This window comes from Drosophila yakuba, chromosome 3L (genome assembly GCF_016746365.2).
Source record: "Drosophila yakuba strain Tai18E2 chromosome 3L, Prin_Dyak_Tai18E2_2.1, whole genome shotgun sequence".
In the NCBI taxonomy this organism is placed as follows: Eukaryota; Metazoa; Arthropoda; class Insecta; order Diptera; family Drosophilidae; genus Drosophila; species Drosophila yakuba.
The window spans coordinates 20,826,382-20,845,404 of record NC_052529.2 but is presented as its reverse complement, the minus strand read 5'-3'; the positions used below and the strand labels follow the sequence as shown (position 1 = coordinate 20,845,404).

Sequence of the window (19,023 nt, the reverse complement as noted above, 5' to 3'; positions counted from 1 at the left end):
ACAGGACGGCGAAAAGGAGCTGGAGCAGGAGTTGGAGTTGGAGATGGAGCTGGGCATTTGGACGGGAAAGTGCATCGCATATCGGACAATAAATCGTGAATGGTTTCGGCCAAACTGAATGCCGATGCCTCGATTTCGATTCACTGCGCCACTTGCATTTGCTTTATGATATGAGGCCTCTCGCTGACATTTGGCTTGACTTTATTTATGATAACAGTTTGCTGTGCGCGGAGGGGGGCCCCCTCGCCATCCACATTCACAGCCACATCCACATCCACAGGCACAGCCAGAGCCACATCCACATCCAGATTCACTCAGCAGTTTGTCAGCATTTTGTCTTCCTATCTGGCCATCTTGCTGACCCAAAGCTGCAGGCGGCTCCAGCTCTTTCAGTTTCATCATCTTTTTTTCGGGCAGGAAATGAGTCTCGAATGTATTCCTTTTTCCACCTCCTTTTCCCCCATCCTCCGTTGCTCCTTGGGCGTGAATGCGGTGAGGCGTCGCAGTAATCGTGGCAAATTTGATATACTTAATGCCCAGGATGGGCGCGTTCTGGAATGAGTTGCAAATTGGTTTAACTGCGTCTGAAGCTCCGGCTGGAAAGTGTCATACTTGCCAACTGCCCGTAGGCCATAAAAATGTGGGTTTTTATGTGCGTTTTATGATTTCACTCCTCGAATAGCACGAGCCCGTTAAATGAGCCGCGAAAATAGTTTCCGTGTGCTCGAAATTGCAGGGAAAAGGTTCCGTAATGTGATAAGGTGAAGGTGAGTGAGTATAAATAATATTGCGGATTTACTTACGAGACTAAAAATGGCCTTTAAGAGTTGCTAAGAGATTAAATTTGTGTAATCGATGGATAATATCTACATACATTCGTTCTACTACAACTTTCTCTTACTTTCTGCTACGTAACATAGTTTTATTAACTTGTACCCCTTTTTATAAAAATCTATTTTCTATTGAAAATAATAATAGATTGGAATTATTTCAAAACAAATAAGCAAAACAAGAGAGAGCGTAACAGTCGAGTTCCCCGACTATCAGATACCCGTTACTCAGCTGGTGGAAGTGCGAACAAGAAATTACAACATTTTTCCGGCATAGTGCTAGAAGATAAGAAAAATATAATATACATATATACACATATACACATACTTTTCAAGGAATCTAGGATACCCTTTATAACAAAAATCTGTTGCTTTTATAAAAGTGTATCAGTTACATTGGAATAGGTAAAATTTCAAAACCAGTTCCCAATGTGTGGTGTACATTTAAAATTAGGAAACCAGAATGCTTCTGACATGGCTAAATCCTTATACTTAACTATATTAAATAGATTCAAAGGTTCAAAACTTATACTCGTAGGTAACTACATAAGCTCAAGACAAGTTAATAAAAAATACGTCGATATGCATATTAATTTAAACTTTGAGAAACAAAAATATTACTTCATATTAATTTGATCACATAGAAGAGAATATAAGAAGCCTACCGATTAAAACTTATGTAAGTAAAATTGAATATATGAATAATCTAGTATGAGAGGTGTGCCTGTAGCTGGAGCTGGAAACACGCCTTCCAATCAATCCACCTGCCCCCAATCGATGACAAACCCAAATCCACATAATTTTAATTAAAGCCCGCGCACTCAACCATTTAGCAAAGAATGGAAATTAATTTGCGAGAGCAAACAGAATAAACCGAGTCGAGGCCCAGAACCACCGAACCAATGGAAATTGGTAATGGCCACATGGCAAAGGAATCAATCAGGCGTGGAGCCCATGGCAAATATTTCCCATTTCCAGATCCCGATCCCGAGCCCGATTCCAAGCCCGGGCCACCGTACTGCACGTCTGATTAGCCCCGGCCATCGGAACTTCCGCCTGAAAATGAAAATGTTTATTAAAAAATTTTCACTTTTACATAAATTTCCCGAGCGGCAGCGGCTGCAGCAGCAGCACCAGCACCAGCAACAGCAGCCGCAGCAGCGGCGACGGAGCAGCAGGTAGCAGCTGGTGCCATCTGACATCGGGGATGGCCACACCCAGTGCTTCCCACTGGGAACCGCCCCCGTTTTCCGACTTATGTACGGGCGGCACTACGGTTGTCTCGCTCGAACAGTCCACCCATTGGATGCGCCGGGCGAACCGGTTTCCGTCCAATGCCAAAGGGGAACCACTTTCGGTGGCACGAGCAGAGTGGCACATAAGTGTGCGAGCTTATGTGGCACGGATACATGGGGGATAGGCAATCTTATGTGCGCGATGGGCCCACTCCAAGGGATGGGAGCACTCTGCAAGTGCTCCACTTGAAGGCAGCTGCTCCTACGCTTTGTCGTTTGGCTAAATGTTTGTGTAGAGCTGCGGGAATCGTCGTTGGGTGCGGATGAGGGTTGCATGTGGGTGAACGGGGAATTCCTGGCCGAGAATGGGGCTACAGGAGGGGGAGGGGATACACAAGAGCAAGCTACATCAACTACCAGTTCTAACTACCAGATACATTGATTTCTATACCCTGCATGGCGTTTAATCGGGAAAGGTCTCGTTGCGAAATGCACTGTGAGAAATAAGAAATTCTTTTGACATTATTATCCCGACCCGACTGACAAAATTAGATATTTGCTTTAAAAATATATTTCCTTTTTTCTTTGACATTGTACGAATTGGTTACAATCGATTTGGTTACAAGTATTAAAATAATTAATTGAATTTTTAGTTCCGGTTCCGTCCGAACCGGAATCATCTTAAGCTAGTAAACACTATTTCTTTCCGTTAATATTGGATTTTTGACTATTTACAGATAACATTTTAAGATCCGCCCTCGGGCTGGTTAAGCAAATGATTTTCGCTTTTAGAAGTTCAGAAATTTAAAAGAAAATTTACAAAGATATCAACTCGTCTAGAAATTAGAAAAACACTTTGAAATAACACTTAATGTCTAGAATGAGTCGCCTTGAAACCGTCGATGGTCCGCTCAAGCGTATTACTCCTCTCCAGGTAGCCAAAGGTTACCAGCAGTGCTAGTGATTCCTCAATGCCTCGTTGATGACACGCAGAATTTCAATTTGCAGTTCCGTAAAAGCCACCGGTTCCAGCTGAGCATTGCGTATCTTCATGGACACTGCCTTAAAGAACGCGCCTATCTCATCGTCCTCCGCGGAGTTGTGGCCATTGCTGGAGGGAAACTCCATATGGCTGGGCTTGCTGGGCGTAATGGGCGCCGAGTGATAGCGAGAGGTTGAAGTGGAGCTGGGTGTCGTGGCAGCATTCTGGTACCTAGGAGTGGTTGGAGTCTGTATCTCCATCTTTTGATACTCTCCAGTTGATTGAAGCTGCTGATTTTCCAGGCTGGTGGCCCCGTCGCTGAGCTGCTCTTGCTTGGACATGGTACTGCCAACGCTCGGAACAGCCATGTAAACGGGTCCATCTTCGTGATCGTAGGTCATTACATGCTGATCTTGCTGCTGAGGAGCTTGTTCCGCCGTCGTTTCCATCTCCTCATCCTCATCGTCTTCCACATCATCGTCATGATGTACATCCCCGTTGATGTAATTCTCGATGTCCATGTCATCGTAGGTGGCCACACACAGATCACTGGCCTGTTGCTGTTGTTGCTGCTGGTGCTGCTCTTCCTGCTGTTGCTGTTGTTGCTCAGCCTTGTGTGGTCCCGTCAAATGCGGAAGGGTGGGCATGTTAAGCTGGGAACTCGACGAAGACGACTCTATGGTGCTCTGCTGCGTGGGCGGTGAGTGGGAGTGGGCCATCTGCTCCTCCAGTTCTCTCACCGGGTCATTTTTGGGTAGCAGCATACTGAGTTGCGAATCGCTTTCCCTGAAGGGGGAAATCTTATCAGTATACTTCCTGACTAAAATAATATTAAGGTTCTTACAGCGTCTTTTGTTGTATGTACTTCTGAAGAAAACTGAGCGAGTCATAGTGCTTCCACCGCGATGTGGCATCTATGTGCATCAGTGTCCTCAATCGCTTGTGCTCGCGTGCGTATTGGTCCCTTAAAGCCTTCCACTTCAGTCGGCACTGTTTCACTAAAATAGTTAATGTTTAGAAAATCATGCCCACTATATGAGTTTGTCAACTGCATACCCGACTTCTTCAGTTTTCTGGCGATTTCCTCCCACACCTCCATCTTGAGCTTGGCATTGCGATAGTTTTCGTTGCCGTAGTTGTAGATCATGTCTTCCTGCTGGATCAGCGCGATCAGTTCTTTTTCGAAGTAGCTCTCCATGTTGAGAAATGTGTGTATGGGGTCGTCGTCCTCTTCCTCGGCGTTCGCCGATTGATTGTGCGCTGCTGAAGTGGTGGATACAGTGGAAGTTATTGTTGCCGCTGAGCTCGACTGATTGGCGGCATTGACGCAGTCCACTATTTCGTTGTAAAGAGTGTCCACCACCGTGGTTGTGTTGGCGGTTCCACACTGCACTATGATTGATGGAGTAGCTCCGCCTCCCGCATCCGTCAGGTAGTTCCAGTTGGATTCCGGCTGCGAGTGCATCTCTTGTTGCTGCTGCTGCTGCTGATGCTGTTGCTGCTGCAACACAGCTCCAATGTGGCTGGCCAAGAAAGTGGCCGCCGGCTTCTTATCGGCTGAACTAGCTGAGCTGAAACTGCAGCTGTCGAGCAGCGTGGATGCACTGGCATCCTCAATTTTAATGCTGCCGGAGAGGTTGAGGTTCTGGCTGCTGCTGTTGCTGCTAAAGGAAGTAGTCATGGGCAACGTTAAGGGGGCCACATTGGTAGTCTGACCAGATCTCCCTCTGTAACTGAAGAATTATGGGTTTAATAAGTTACCCTCATATCAATTGCCACTCAAAGTGTATAGTTAAGCATTGTCTAGAAACCTGGAGATCGGAACTAGTGCAATACCCATATCATGTGTATTTTGATTTGGCAGTCAGCAATAGAGCTACCAAGTCAATTTGCCTCACAGGCTACTTACTTTCTTGCCAGCGCATATGGACGCAGGAAGTCCAGCTCCTTGAAGTACTTCCACTTTACTGCCTTGGCGCAGGCCTTGGCGCGCTTCAATTCCCGGCAGTACTGATCCCTCATGGCCTTCCACTTGGACTTGCACTGGACGTCTGTGGAAATGGGATTAAGTGTCGTGTTTTTGGAGGGGAAACTTAAGCGTCCACTCACCTGACCAACCCACATTGCTCCCAATCTCCAGCCATTTCTCGTCCTTGGTCTTGGTGCTGCGGTAGTTGGGGTGCTTGGGATTGTAGAGCGACTGCTCCTGGGACACCAGCGAGATGAGGATCAGCTCCTTGGGAATGCTGACCACATTCTCACCCAGACTCGGGTCTATTGTGAGATTCACGTGCTGCTGCTGCGGCTGCTGGTGCTCCTGCAGCTGGTTGGCACATGGCAGCGTCTCCATGACTTTCCCTACTTGGCGTCCATGCTGGCGTTGTGTTAATATGGGCAATTGTTATAAATAAAAGCAGGAAAAACAAAAATGAGGTGACCAAACAGCTGATCCTGGAGAGTTGTGTAATTAGAGGGACCAGATTTGCCTCTGCCATACAAACACCTTTTCTACGTTGGAAGCAGCACCTGGTGGTTGCCGACCCGGTCACCCTGAGCAGTGCAGTGTTGCAAAAGGCTCAGTATATTTTGGTGGATTGGCAGCCCTCTCATATGCTTGATTTTGAACTTTGGCGCCAAATATTTCTTTGTATATATTTGTATTTAACGGCTAATCCAATTAGCTAATTGCATTACCGCTAAGGAAAAAAGAAAACATCATAACATTCAGGCGAAACAAATTGTTTAACACTCAGTTTATTGTGCGACGCGGTGCGGTTTAAAACTAGAAGCTTTCTTCTTGCAAATATTGCTCAATAATGCCGAAAATTGATCCAGAAACGCAAAAACTGTATGACGAAATCAATGGCATGATACAGAAGTTTAAGGTGAATAAAATTTATACTCAACGACTAGCTGCGTAATCAAATTTGAAAATATTCCACAAGTATGACGCCAATAACATTTAAAACCAATTTTAAACAAATAAGGACGAATAAAATAAATATTATTTTTGAATAATTAAATTATCATCCCGGAAATAAAATAAGAAAAGTGTAAAAATACTTCAAAATCAAATTTATAAAATATGAATCCTGATAAAAAAATGTTGTCTATAACCTTACTTTATGTTTTTTATATATGATCTCGAATATAATGTATGCATGATTTGATTTTAATGTTGATCTTTCCGGATTTCCCACCGTTTTGCTGGTTACTGCAGTAATATTAAAGACCGTAATTCTATTAAACAAGTATTTCCCAACATTAATTCTGGAAATTTTTCAACAAGACGTCCTCATTAAATATTGTTTATTAGAAACAGATTGCACTTTTACATGTTGCCTGTCTTCTTTTAATTTAAGTTCAAACTTAAGTTCGAAAGTAAAATCAAGAATCAATCTCGAACAAATTGTCTGACTCATCAATATGATTTTTCTCCCAGGATGACCAAAAAAGCAAGGCTGACTGCACTTTGGCTGATAAATGCGGCGACATGGGCGACGTGCCCAAGATTCGATTCTCATCCAAGAAGATTCTCAAGGGCCACATCAACAAGGTGAATTCGGTGCACTTTGCCGGGGACTCGCGGCACTGCGTCACTGGATCTCTGGATGGCAAGCTGATCATCTGGGACACCTGGACCGCCAACAAGGTGCAGATCATCCCCTTGAGATCCGCCTGGGTGATGACGGTGGCCTTCTCGCCGTCGGGCAACTTCGTGGCCTGCGGAGGAATGGACAACCAGTGCACCGTCTACGATGTGAACAATCGGGATGCCTCCGGAGTGGCCAAGATGGTCAAGGAGCTGATGGGCTACGAGGGATTCCTCAGCTCCTGTCGCTTCCTAGACGACGGCCATCTGATCACCGGCTCGGGAGATATGAAAATGTAGGGTATTTGCCATGGCTAACCTTTTCGCAGTAAATTCAACGTTTCTTATGACTAACAGTTGCCATTGGGATCTGGAGAAGGGCGTCAAGACAATGGATTTCAATGGACACGCTGGCGACATTGCCGGCTTATCGCTTTCGCCCGATATGAAGACCTATATCACTGGCTCCGTGGACAAAACTGCCAAGTTGTGGGATGTGCGCGAAGAGGGCCACAAGCAGATGTTCTTCGGCCACGACATGGACGTGTCATCCGTCTGCGTGAGTACACTAAGTATAGTAATAGGTCTAATCAATCCCCAAGAGCACTTATGAGCAGCTTATAATCCATAATAATTAACACCCAATTAAGAGTTCTCTAAAAGTGCCTGTCCTTCGATCGATTCCAGTATCATCCCAGTGGCTTCGGGTTCGCCTCCTGCTCGGAGGACCAGACGGCGCGCATGTACGACCTGCGGGCGGACCAGCAAATCGCCCAGTATGAGCCGCCCCAGAAGAACACTGGCTTCACGTCGTGCGGTGGGTTCTCGATCTCCGCCTTAGTGGAACACGGTCGCCTTGACTTTTGACGGGTTTTAATCTGATTTTCTGTCCCCACCAGCTCTATCGACCAGCGGGCGCTACCTCATGTGCGGCGGCATCGAGGGCAACGTGCACTCGTGGGACACGATGAAGCAGCGGCACACGGGTGGGTATTGGGAATTGGGTAGTTCCACCCAGTGGGTATTGGGTGTCCATTGCACTTGGGGGATTCGTTGATACGAATACGTATGCGGGAGGGGGATGGAGGAGAAGCTAATGCTCAGGCTGGCACTTGACTTACATCGATTTGTTGACCTTCTTCTCCACTTTCTCATTTCCACCTACTACTTTCCACTTTTCATTCGCCCACAGGCACACTGTCTGGTCACGAGAACCGCATCACTTGCATCAGCCTGTGCCCCAATGGCATGTGCCTGGCGTCCACCAGTTGGGATCAGCAAGTGCGTCTGTGGCTCTAATCGGATCTGATCTGGGTTCAGTGTCGTCCAAAAGCGAAGGCAACGTTTATGCGTGCGACTTGTTTGCGAATAGCGTATACGTAATATTCATGGTTTGCCTGCTTGTACCAAGAAAGTTTCTCAGTGCGGACTTCAATATTATTACGGAATTCAGTTTGATTTTTTTAATTTACTCAACGAACTTGCGAAAGTCGGAATTGCTCGCCCCTTATAAAGCCTATTTGCAAGCAAAGCGTGCGTATGAATTTATTTATAAAAATTAAATACTGATTACCTAGAGAAAGTAGCCTCCAATAATAAGCAAGTGCCAATTGGATGTGCGATAATAAAATGTGTGACGCAGTACAACCAAGCACCATGAATTATTTATCTTTCATTAGCGAATTCCCTCCAATAAAACTCCATGCCAACTTAATTTTTTTTATATATTTTTTATATTTTTCTTATAAAAAATACTTATACAATTACGAAGATATTTTTGCTGCTGCGATTTTTGGCGCTTGGTTTTGTTTGTTTGTGGAAATTGTCTTTGAGCTGGTCAAAGAGGCAGCTAGGTAAATTAAAACAAATCACTTTTGAAATCAACAGAGAGATAAAGACACAGATTTAGAAACAGAATAGGCGAAGGTATATAGGTAGATAGAAGTCAGAAGGTAGAAGATAGAAAGAGAAGAGCTGTCAGAGGGAAAATGAAATTCACATAAATAACAGATAGAAAGAGGTTTAGGATCACACAAGGAGCAGGATGCAACGATTTGAGTATTCTGTAGATGGATCAGCATAGGTCAGCTGGTACAGTTTGTTTAGTTTATCAGACTCTCGGTGGAACTACTGTGAGTTGTTCTCCTGTTTGGGAAGATGGAAGGATAGCGACGGCGGTCTTAAACGGAGAAGCCATCGCCGGTGGGATCCAGGATCCAGGGGTAGTTGTTGGGGCACTCCATGCACGTGAAGAGGCGCAGCGTCTCGCCGGGCAGCTCCCTGGTGGTCAGGGGACACGCGTTGGGCAGGGAGCAGTAGGGCTGACCCTTGACGTCGCACTTCTCCTTCCACTCCTGGAAGTCGCGCAGCGAGTTGAGCTCGGTGGGGTTCTGCATCCACTGGATCACCTGCAGGTTGGTCACGAAGAACACGTCGTTGCGGCCGAGCATCTCCTCGATGAACTTGATGAGCTCGTCGCGGTACTCCTTCTTCGACTTCAGCCACGAGGCGTGGAAGTGGAGTCCAAGTGGAGCGCGGTTGCTATTGTAGTGGCGGTTGAAGTTGTGGCGCAGCAGGCGGGCGAACTGGTCGCCGCTGGCCACGTTGGAGCAGGAGTCCACCATGTGGCAACCGGGCAGGGACTCGTCGAAGGTTGGGTCGTCGCGCCGGTCCAGCTCGTTCATGACCATCTCCCACACGGGGTGGCTCCTCGATGGGCAGTTGTGGGCGTTGCCGTTGCACTTGTGTGGCATGCGGAAGTACAGGGTGTATGGCCAGATGGGCACGCGGCCCAGGGAGGCGGTGATGGAGGCGTCGTACACGAAGAACTGGTCGGCCATCATCTCGAACTGCTTGTTGCCGCCCACACGGAGGTAGGGAGCCCGCATGCCGATGATGGAGCCGTCGGTGATGTTGGCGAAGCGCTCCACGATCAGTCGGGAACCGGCCATCTCGGCCAGCCAGTCGTCGTAGCTGCCGCCGGTCCAGTAGTTGGGATCATCCTTGTGCGTCAGCGAGAACACGGAGATCTCGTGACCGCGACGGTGGAGGTCCTGCACCGCCGAGTAGTTGGTGTACTTGTGGGACACGAAGAAGGTGCCCTTGATGGAGCAACCGTTGGGGTTCTGGCGCTGTCCGTTGAAGATGTCCTCGTACAGGTCGATGTTGTCCACGTTGACGGCGCCGTTGAAGGTGATCGTAATCATCTGAGGCACCTGCTGGGGCTCAATGCCGCCGGGGATGCGGGTTCCGTCCGCCGAGCAGAAGCAGTCGGGCAGGGCGCACTGCGTCGGATCGCATTCGGGGGCGCGGTTGGGATCCTCATCGACAGCTGCATAGGAATGTGAAATGGTAACGTAATGTTTGAAAAATAGTTATATTTGTATTGAACACTGCGCTGTAATGTATGCTGCATTTTGTCAACATTCTTGCAACAAACTTGCGGAATGGCAGGTTCTGTGAGAATAAACGTGTGGGCGACTTACAGCAGGCGTTCTCATCGGACTCGTCCTTGCAGTCGGACTTGCCGTTGCAGAAGAGCTCCTTGTCCAGGCACTCGCCGTCGCCGCAGGACAGCTTTCCCTCGGGACAGATGGGCTCGTCCGTCTTCAGGATGGGCTTGGCCTTGCGGGGCTCTGCGGAAGGAGCACTCAGTTAGTGGGGAGCTACTTTTGGGCTTTGGGTTGGTGGAAGCGTGTTAGTGACAACAAATGTCTAAATTTCGAAATGAGAAGTATTTACATGAGTGTGATGGGGTTTAGTACGGTGGGTGTTAGTTTCGAGCTGGGTTAGGGTTTGTTTCGTTCGTGGATCTACCAAAGTTCCGGAAGTCTAACATTGCTGACTACTGTATGTACAGGTGTATTTTGGCTTGGTTGGTTGGTTGGTTTGTTTGTTTTTTGTTTGTTTGATTGCTTGTTTGGTTGTTTGTTTGAAGTTTGAAGTTTGGCTGGACTGGTTGGTCTGGCAGTTGGTCGTCACACTTACTCTCTTTCTCGTCGCAATTGGTCACCTTGGCCTTCCAGTCACAGGTCTGCTTGATCACGTCGAAGGCCAGACCCGAAGGACACTGAATTTCTTTCAAACCCGACTTGGTACATCTACAAAATAAAGTTCATGTTCTGATTTCGTATTGGCCTTGCTAGCTAGAGAACTTTGGCACCGATTCGGAGGTGGTTTCGGGGTGTTTATGCAATGACTCGATCGATTCGGGGACTCCCCGGTTTTAGTGACACACACAGAGAGATAGAGACAGACACACACAGGGGTGAGAGACAGATAGACAGACACAGCGATAGATAGGGGGGTGTGGTTGATAGGGGGCTGGGGATCTGGGCTCTCGGGAAGTATCTTGAGCTTTAGACATCCGCAGCGGATTGGGTGATCTGGGTGATCTGGGTGATCTGGTTGATCTGTTTGATCTGGGTGGCGTCACTTACTCTCGAGCACATCGCAGGACTTCACATTCGACTTCCAATCGCAAAGTTGGCGCAGAACATCGAATGCCAGGCCGCCGGCACAGCGAATCGGCGCCAAACGCCAAGTGCCATCTTCGCCGGCACTGTCGCACCTTCGATAGCGATACAAGATACAAGTGGCAAGAATTGGTTGTAGGAATAGTGCTTTGGTCAGGGCATCGGCATCGGCATCGCCATCGACATCGGGCATCAGCCATCTCAGCTGAACGATCGGACAAACCATGGCCAAATGAGGCCGCAATCGGGCTTACCTGTACACCTCGCGGCAGTCGCCGTCAGTCTCCAGGCGGAAGTACTCATCCGCGGGACGGTCGGCGCACACCTCCTCCACATCAACGCCCTCCAGCTTGTCCTGGCCATGTGCTATAGGGATGGGAAAGAGGTGAGATGGGGCAGGTGAGTTTAGAGATCGTTGGGTAACTTGACTACATTGATTAGGTGCATTTGTTTAATTTCTGGCCATACTAACGTATTTCTAGTCTCTAGACTTAGTGCTTCTAAAATATCTTCGTGCCTTAGAGGGCGATCTGATTTAATGCAAAATGTTTCTATTTCAATTGGAATTAACAGGAATTGGAAGTTCGGTCGGAATAATGTTCAGAGTGGGCTTTCTGGTAGAAAGTCATTTGATTTTTTTAAGAATTTTCCCATCAACTTGGTAGACAGGTGTGTTTTGGTCTCAATACCAAACTTTGCGAAAAAGTAAATAATGCAGTATTCAATTTATAACTCTCGGTGCTCTGTCCATTCTCATAGTTACGTTTTCTTTGGTATCTCCTCGAAGGGTCCTGATCTATGGCGGGTTCAAATGAATTTTTTACATACAAGCCATCTGGTTGAATAAAAATGTTTACATATTATCGTGCCAAGAAATACATTGCTTAATTTTCGGAGAGCACTGTTTGAGAAAAATGCTTTTATTTAATTTTTAATTTAAAATAGAAAAGAATAGGAAACATATTGTCCTTAGAATGTCAAGAAAAAGGGAAAATTGTTTTCTGAATAAATTGCTATAAATTTCAAAAGAATATAGAAATATAGAAAAAGTTTGAGGTTCGAAACAGAAGAGAAAACACCAGAGACACTTCTTTTAATAAAAGTACTCGTTAACCTAATTATACTTGATAAAATTAAATACTTTATAAATATATAAAATTATAGGTAATTCAATTTAGTTATTACCCAAGTCCGACATTCTAATTGTTGAATTGGTACACTTCTCATTGCAACTTTATCTTGATGGGCGTCATTAATCACAGCCGTTCTATCGCTTAATCGGCGTCTTTAACCAGTATAATTGGCCGCACCTCATGGGTTAACGGTTAACTTACTCCCAACACGAACGACTTTCAACCGGTTTTTGGCCATAAGTGTGTGGAAATACGAGTACCACTTCTAGCCGACCAAAACAACTCTCGGTTTTGTTCATTACAGCCTGTCTCCGTCTCCATCTCCATCTCCATCTCGTTTCGACTGAAATCGAAAGGGCAAACGAAAGCGGCATGTCCCATTTATAGGCACAGGTCCGCATTTCTGGGATGACCTGGGGAATGCTGGCTACTATCCGTCGTTTACGAATGCGGTATCTTGTGGTCATGTAAGGCGTCTTTCCAAACGGGTTGAGTATTGGCCAACCGCTGTTGTTGTCTTTGCTGTTTTGGTTGTTTTTGTTGCTGATTTGTGGTTATCGGAAACCCGTTTTCGGTTTAACATTAAAATGATATTGCATAAACAACGCTGGCGAGTCGAAAAATACATACAAGTATATATGTATAATGAAACGGAACCGATGGCAGACGGCAGACGGCAGACGGCTGGTTTTGTTCGTTTTCCAATGCTAATTTCAGTTTTATGGCCAACCGGAGTTTCGTCCTCTTGCCACAGTTTTTTATGTTTTGTGGTTCCTCTTCTTCTCTTTTGCCGACAACTCTTACATCATACATCACCGAGTGAAGGATAAGTTTGATCGATTGCATGCCGCTAATGACTTGGATCAATTGTGATGTTTTTGAGCCCACATCAGCGCACTTTTTCAAGTTTATTCGCCTTGGCCAACGATCGAGGTTGGTTTCTGCTAGTTGCAGTACTCGTAGTATGGTACGAGTATGTTTTCTTCGGCAACCTTGCGAAAAGTGGCAAAGTTTCCACCGCCAGAGGTCAACAACTTAGCTCTAGGCACTACTTATGTACTAATGGGTACGTGCTAGGTGTAATCGATTGGAGTACTCACCAACAGCCAGGCAGAGGCACACAACGCTCAAAATTGGCCACCAACGCGCCATGATAGATTCCAGACCTCTCTGCGGGCGAAATGCGTAGAAGGGTTAGAAACACTAGTCACAACTCGGTACTGAAGGGCACATAGTACGAGGTATCATATAGTGTAGACTTTGTGAAACTTTGGAAAACTCAACTGACTTTTGCCCAGACTCTGAGTGGGAATGCTTGGATCGAATGGAAGTGGAGTGAACGGAGGCACTCTTCCAATACACAGCCACGCTTACACTAGGTGTTGGCCACCAGCAACGAGTTCTATTTATCAAGCCGAGGTGTCTTGGCCGGGCTCGAATCCATGGTGGATAGCGGCAACTCACCCTTACGGCCAACTCACCACGACCGCTGCGCCGGCGCAGAGCTTTCAAGGGGCAGACTTGTGGATCCCATTCCGAAATGCCAAGGTACGCGTAAGCGGGCGTCTCTCCGTTTCTTCAATGTGTGAAGAAAGGTTAATTAGCATTTACATATGGGCGCAGGTGGGAGAGGGAATGGGATCGGTCTGTATTTTACGACCGATTGTGCGGGGGATTTGATTTCGATTTTTGTGATTACTCTGCAGCTCTTCAGACGACTGCACCCCATGGGCTTGTCTACTCCGCTAGTTAGTCATCCACTTAGACATAAATCAAAGCCCAGTGCCCATCAATCTTTTTCTGCCACTGACCCTGAATTTGCGAGTCTTTTGTTCGAACATCTGCGACGCGCCGCGGTATCTCGATTCTATCAAAACTACAAAACCATAAACTATTCTACGTAAATCTCGATTTCGTAACTGTTTCTCCTTATTTCTCTCTTTTCTTTCTAAGCCCTTTTCCACAGCACGTTTCTTGTCCAGTTGATTTTTATTTTCACCCAATCGAGCCGAGAATCCCAATGGGCTGTGCCTCGCGATACCTGTTGCATACTAAGCAGGGGGTTTGGCTGCCTCTGGAAGCTTCCCAGCGCCTGTGCAGCGATTATTTGTATGCCAATCGCAGCTGTCGCATAAAATTCTTGTTAACGTGGCTAAGACACCGAAAGGTTATTAAACCTCCGACGACTCGAACGGTCGAGAGCTCGATTGCTCGAGTGTTCCAGCAGCAGAGTGGTTGAGTCACAGGGATTAAATCTGGATGCACTCCCTGCCGAGGATCTCCAGTTGCCTAATTATGCCAAGCCAAGTTGATGCCGTTGTTAACTGTTTTCTTATTCCCTTCTTTATTTTATTTTTATTTTCGTTTTTGGTTTTTTGTGTTTTGTTTTTTGTGTTTTGTTTTTTGCACTCCCCGGTGGCTGTTATGTAAAGCAGATGGAGGCGATGCAGGCGCTTTAAGGGCCACATACCGCCAACCTACCAGCCGAATACCTGCTGCCTGTTATTCAATAAGCCATCCGCAGTGGCTACCAAAACCCGTAAGAGTGGGCAAAAAATAAGAAAAGCAACAGCAGCAACAAAACGGAGCATGTTTGCGGATATGAAATTGTTGGGGACAACTTGCGGCCACTTCTGTGGACGATGGGTATACGCAAATCTGCGATCACTTTGCAACGGAATCGAATAAAGGGAAAGATAAATATTTGCTTACAAAATAATTGCTTGCAGCGAATGGAGCAAAATAAAAATATTTGTATTGGAAGCACCTTCACTTGAAACTTAAAGTATATACATACGTCATCAAAAATCAAATATTAATCCATAGTATTCTTCATTTGAAATCCTTAACTTTATGAATCGTTAATATTCCTAAAGCTTTTGCGTGAAAATGTTTCAAGTTTCATTTTAGGCTCAAATGCGCTTGGTTGACTAACGAGATTTTGCAGGGATCTTCTTTTATATTGTTCTAATAACTGAAAAAGAGCTTAAAATTAATTTCAACAACTTGGAAATGTTATTGGCAGCCTTCACACGACATTTTCGAAGAGCCATCGATCATGAGTATCATAGCTGGCATGTCAAGTATTTCTTCGGTATTACCACTTTTGCTTTTTTCTCAAGTCGCTCGAGTTCACTTGACCACAGATCACCGGAGCGACAGAATGACGGAATGGCAGAATGGCAGAATGACAGAATGACCAGCGGGCAGATAGAAGCCGCAGAGCAATGTCAATTAAGTTTTATTCGTGTCCGATCTAGAAGGAATCGACTGGTGGCGTGTTAATGCAATTTATTCGAGTATTTCCAGCACATTGCATAGTTATTTCCTGAACTTGAAAACGAGTTCTGTCACGTCGCTAAGTAGCACTCTGTACATAAGTCAAATGAGAATGCAGAAAGGCCAACATGGCGTATGAGTGTTTTTCTTGTTTCTTATTTCTTATTTTTTAATTTTTATTTTTTGTTTCTGCAGCGGGAGTGCAAGTGCCAGTGGCAGTGCCGTTCCAGTGCCAGAGTTCAGTGGAAAATTCTCGGAATCGCCACAGATCACAATTGTGTATTTTTAATTGCGATTGGCCAATTTGGGTGCAACTGGAGTGCCGGCGGAGTGAAGGTTGCCAATTGGCACGAAGATGCCGCAAAAAGCGGTTCACCTTCTTCGCCGCGAAATGCCGATTGCAGCATTTTCTTAGTTGCAATTAATTTCAGAGCCGCGCTGGTTCGCTGGTGATACGGTGATATAATCCCTCAACTGCTGAAGCATCTCACCGAAAGGCAACAAAAAGCACTGATTATTATTATTTCTCTGCTTCTTGCCGTTTAATCAACTGTTAAAACTGGTTTTTCAATTAGAGTGAAAATGTTGATGATATGATGGCACCCCAAAGCGTTGAGCAGATGAACAGATGAACACAGATGAGCAGCTGAAGAGTGAAAATCGTTTTATTTTATCATCTTATTTTTTTCCACGGGCTTTACGGATTTACATAATTTAGTTGCCCTCGATTTTTCGATTTGTTTTTAGTTGCTTGCGATTGTTAGTCTCTTATTGCCATTGATTTGATTTAAATTTGAAAGCGTCTTAGCCTTTTTCGCAGCTGCCATCTGTGGCGCTGGAAAGGTCGTCGATTTGAGACTCGAGATTCGAGATTTGAGATCGAAATGAGTGACACACTTTGGCTTTGAAAAGAGCCATCAGCCAAATCAGCAACGCCCATGGGCTTTTCCATAGTCCTTCGACAGATTAAAGCGAATTATTTTGCATACGAAATGCGATTCGGCGGACCCATATGTCTGCGCTAATGATTCTCATAAATATAAAGATGATCAGCTTTGGCGTTAGTGATTCTAAAGCAACTGCCTAATTTATTTAAATCCGTAGCTCCACATAAACAAAGAAAAATCTCCAGTTATCAGAGATTTTCAATGATTCGAGATACATTTAATTTACGAGTGGTTTTAGATTTGCATAAAGAAATGGTACACCCAATACCTAACTAATTACTAGAGTATTTAAAGATTTTCTAAAATGATGATTTACTACAATGTTTGGAAAAGAGGGACAACAGTTTCCAATTTATTTTTCAGTCATTTAATTTAGTTTCTTTTTCACCTTTGAGTTAGACAATATATGAATATCCAATTTCAATAATTATATTAATTTGGCTGACCTTTTCCAAGCGAGACGAAATAGTTCTGGGAAAGCAGAATAACCAATAAACCAAAACCAATCAAGATAGAGAAATATGGTTTTTGGAGGGGAAAAGAGAAATTGGTTTCTTTGTAAAAAGCAGGCGTAGCGGAATCGTTAATGAAGGAAATGGTGGCCAAGGCAATAAACCGAAGTCAAAGTGGAAGATGAGCCTGTAAACTGTGAAAGAAATGCATAACCATAAAAACGAAGACACGAGCTGCGTTGCATAACTCCACTCCGCCCTTGCCCCTCCGAATCACCGGATCTCCTTTCCGCCGGCTATATCTACATATATCTTCAGCTCCGATCCGCGGGGAGCGTTTAATTTATGGCAGCCAAGAGCATTGAAGGCCTGCAGCAAACAACGGACTTTCTTTTTAGTTTGTCTTCAATCTCGAGTCTTTCAGTCTTCCAGTCTTCAGCATATCGAAAACGAACTGTTGCCTTTGACTTTCAATTTCCATTTTCATTTGAAAACTCATCAGCTGCGATCCGCATTTAAATTGCCATCTTCATCATTATGCAATTATTGTGTGTCTGAACTTTTCGCGAATGGCGTCTACTGATCACCTGACAACTGCAGCGAAGGCAGCCACTTATCACTCACCTGGAAGCTGATGGCTTCACCTTGCCTCACCATTGACGTCACCGAACGAACGACCAATGTTCAGCCTCCTCCTACACGTTCCAATGAATCAAAAGAGGGCCCAGAACAAGGAAGCATATTCGAGAATTAAGTATACGACTAGTTGGCGCAAGAGGCGCACAGTGGAACGAGTGGCTTACAAAGTTGAGGAATCTAATGCAAATGGGTTAACCTTTTCAGACACTAAACGAAATCAGTGGCCAATAAATTCCAGCTGCAAATTTAAATCAAAGCATTGGGAATATTCTGTTTTTAAAGTATACATATGTCAACGGTTTAAACTAAATTATGGCATTCGTTTCTATTCCGAAGAAAACCGGTTACTCCACCAGGCACGTTACTCTATATTTATGAATTTTAGGTGCCTACAAACAGGATTAGCTAATTAGTTTCGGTTTATGCATATTTTTAAATTGACAAATTTAAAATGAGTTATTAAGCGACAAGAAAGCCAGAAAGCTCGCCAGAGGCTATAAAAAGGTTATGAGCGAAAAACACTTATGATTTCATATTATTCATTTCGCACTGATGACATTTATAAACGTCTGAAATATTGTCTGGCAATTATTTATTTAACTAAAAGTGTTGATTCGGCAATCTTTTACTTGTAATATTTTCTCTATCCTTCTAATTCTTCTTATTTAGGACCCATTTCCAGCCAGCTTTGACCCACTGTGCGGCGTCTCGCTTGCAATTTATGCAAATCGCCCACTTTGCAACTAGTTCACTTACCTCGGCGCGCAAAAGTAAAAGTTTGCTCGGGTTACAATCTTACACACCTGAGCGCAGGGAACCCGTTTTTTGGGCCACTTTTGAGCCGCGGAGAGCCGCTTACCTTGATGGGTGATAAAACTTATTTATGCGTCGCATTCGCACCGCGAGATACATACAACGAATCCGTATTTATTTATTCGACTGCCAAAGGTGTAAGGCATATAAATATAATATAATGTGTATTCATATGTGCCTGGTATTTCCAGCCGAAAATTTGCAATGCTTGAGATTAATTAGCAGCTTTTCGATGTGTTTGCATTGCGCAAAGAGCCGCAGACCCCGTCCAGTCGCACCACATCGAGTCCGACTCGGAGCGGGGTCGCATCCAATCCGAAGACCAAACCCAAACCCAAGCCCAAGAACCTGTTTGCCCATCCTCAAATGGCCACAGTGAGATCTCCACATATTAAAACCTCTGCATTGATTTGTGCGCATACGAATTAGCGAATCTTGAAGCCTTTCATATGTCATTTTATGTCCGTATAATATAGACCGATATATTTCATTCTAGACCGGATCGGCACTTTGGTCCCATCGCTGCTGAGTTGGGTGTTGAGTGCTGGATGCTGGATGCTGGGTACTGGGTGCTGGGTATTGGGTGTCCAAAACCTGTCTCGGCATAGGCGAGATTTGCATATGAAATGCACATGGGAACTCCAAC

General features: G+C 45.2%; 3 protein-coding genes across 4 annotated transcripts; 1 reads left to right on the top strand and 2 right to left on the bottom strand.

Moving 5' to 3' along the window:
* Positions 1–2,620: 2,620 nt before the first annotated feature.
* Positions 2,621–5,520, bottom strand: LOC6534907 (putative mediator of RNA polymerase II transcription subunit 26). Its single transcript, XM_002095542.3, has 5 exons — positions 5,157–5,520; positions 4,957–5,098; positions 4,104–4,780; positions 3,892–4,045; positions 2,621–3,833 (listed from the first exon to the last, which is right to left on the bottom strand). The coding sequence occupies exons 1-5, from the start codon at positions 5,395–5,397 to the stop codon at positions 3,023–3,025; spliced, it is 2,025 nt and encodes a 674-aa protein (XP_002095578.2). The 5' UTR covers positions 5,398–5,520; the 3' UTR covers positions 2,621–3,022.
* A 277-nt stretch (positions 5,521–5,797) lies between these two features.
* On the top strand, positions 5,798–8,290 carry LOC6534906 (guanine nucleotide-binding protein subunit beta-2). Its single transcript, XM_002095541.4, has 6 exons — positions 5,798–5,932; positions 6,490–6,935; positions 6,997–7,198; positions 7,327–7,456; positions 7,539–7,625; positions 7,832–8,290. Exons 1-6 carry the CDS (start codon positions 5,864–5,866, stop codon positions 7,936–7,938), a joined length of 1,041 nt encoding a protein of 346 aa, XP_002095577.1. The 5' UTR covers positions 5,798–5,863; the 3' UTR covers positions 7,939–8,290.
* A 123-nt stretch (positions 8,291–8,413) lies between these two features.
* Positions 8,414–13,641, bottom strand: LOC6534905 (chitin deacetylase 1). Of its 2 annotated transcripts, none has more exons than XM_002095540.4 (6): positions 13,536–13,641; positions 13,348–13,417; positions 11,369–11,480; positions 11,079–11,209; positions 10,125–10,274; positions 8,414–9,970 (listed from the first exon to the last, which is right to left on the bottom strand). In XM_002095540.4, exons 2-6 carry the CDS (start codon positions 13,397–13,399, stop codon positions 8,820–8,822), a joined length of 1,596 nt encoding a protein of 531 aa, XP_002095576.2. In that variant the 5' UTR covers positions 13,400–13,417; positions 13,536–13,641; the 3' UTR covers positions 8,414–8,819. The 2 variants fall into 2 exon arrangements, with proteins under 2 accessions (XP_002095576.2, XP_015050919.1); XM_015195433.3 differs by lacking the exon at positions 11,079–11,209 and adding an exon at positions 10,627–10,739.
* Positions 13,642–19,023: the final 5,382 nt, after the last annotated feature.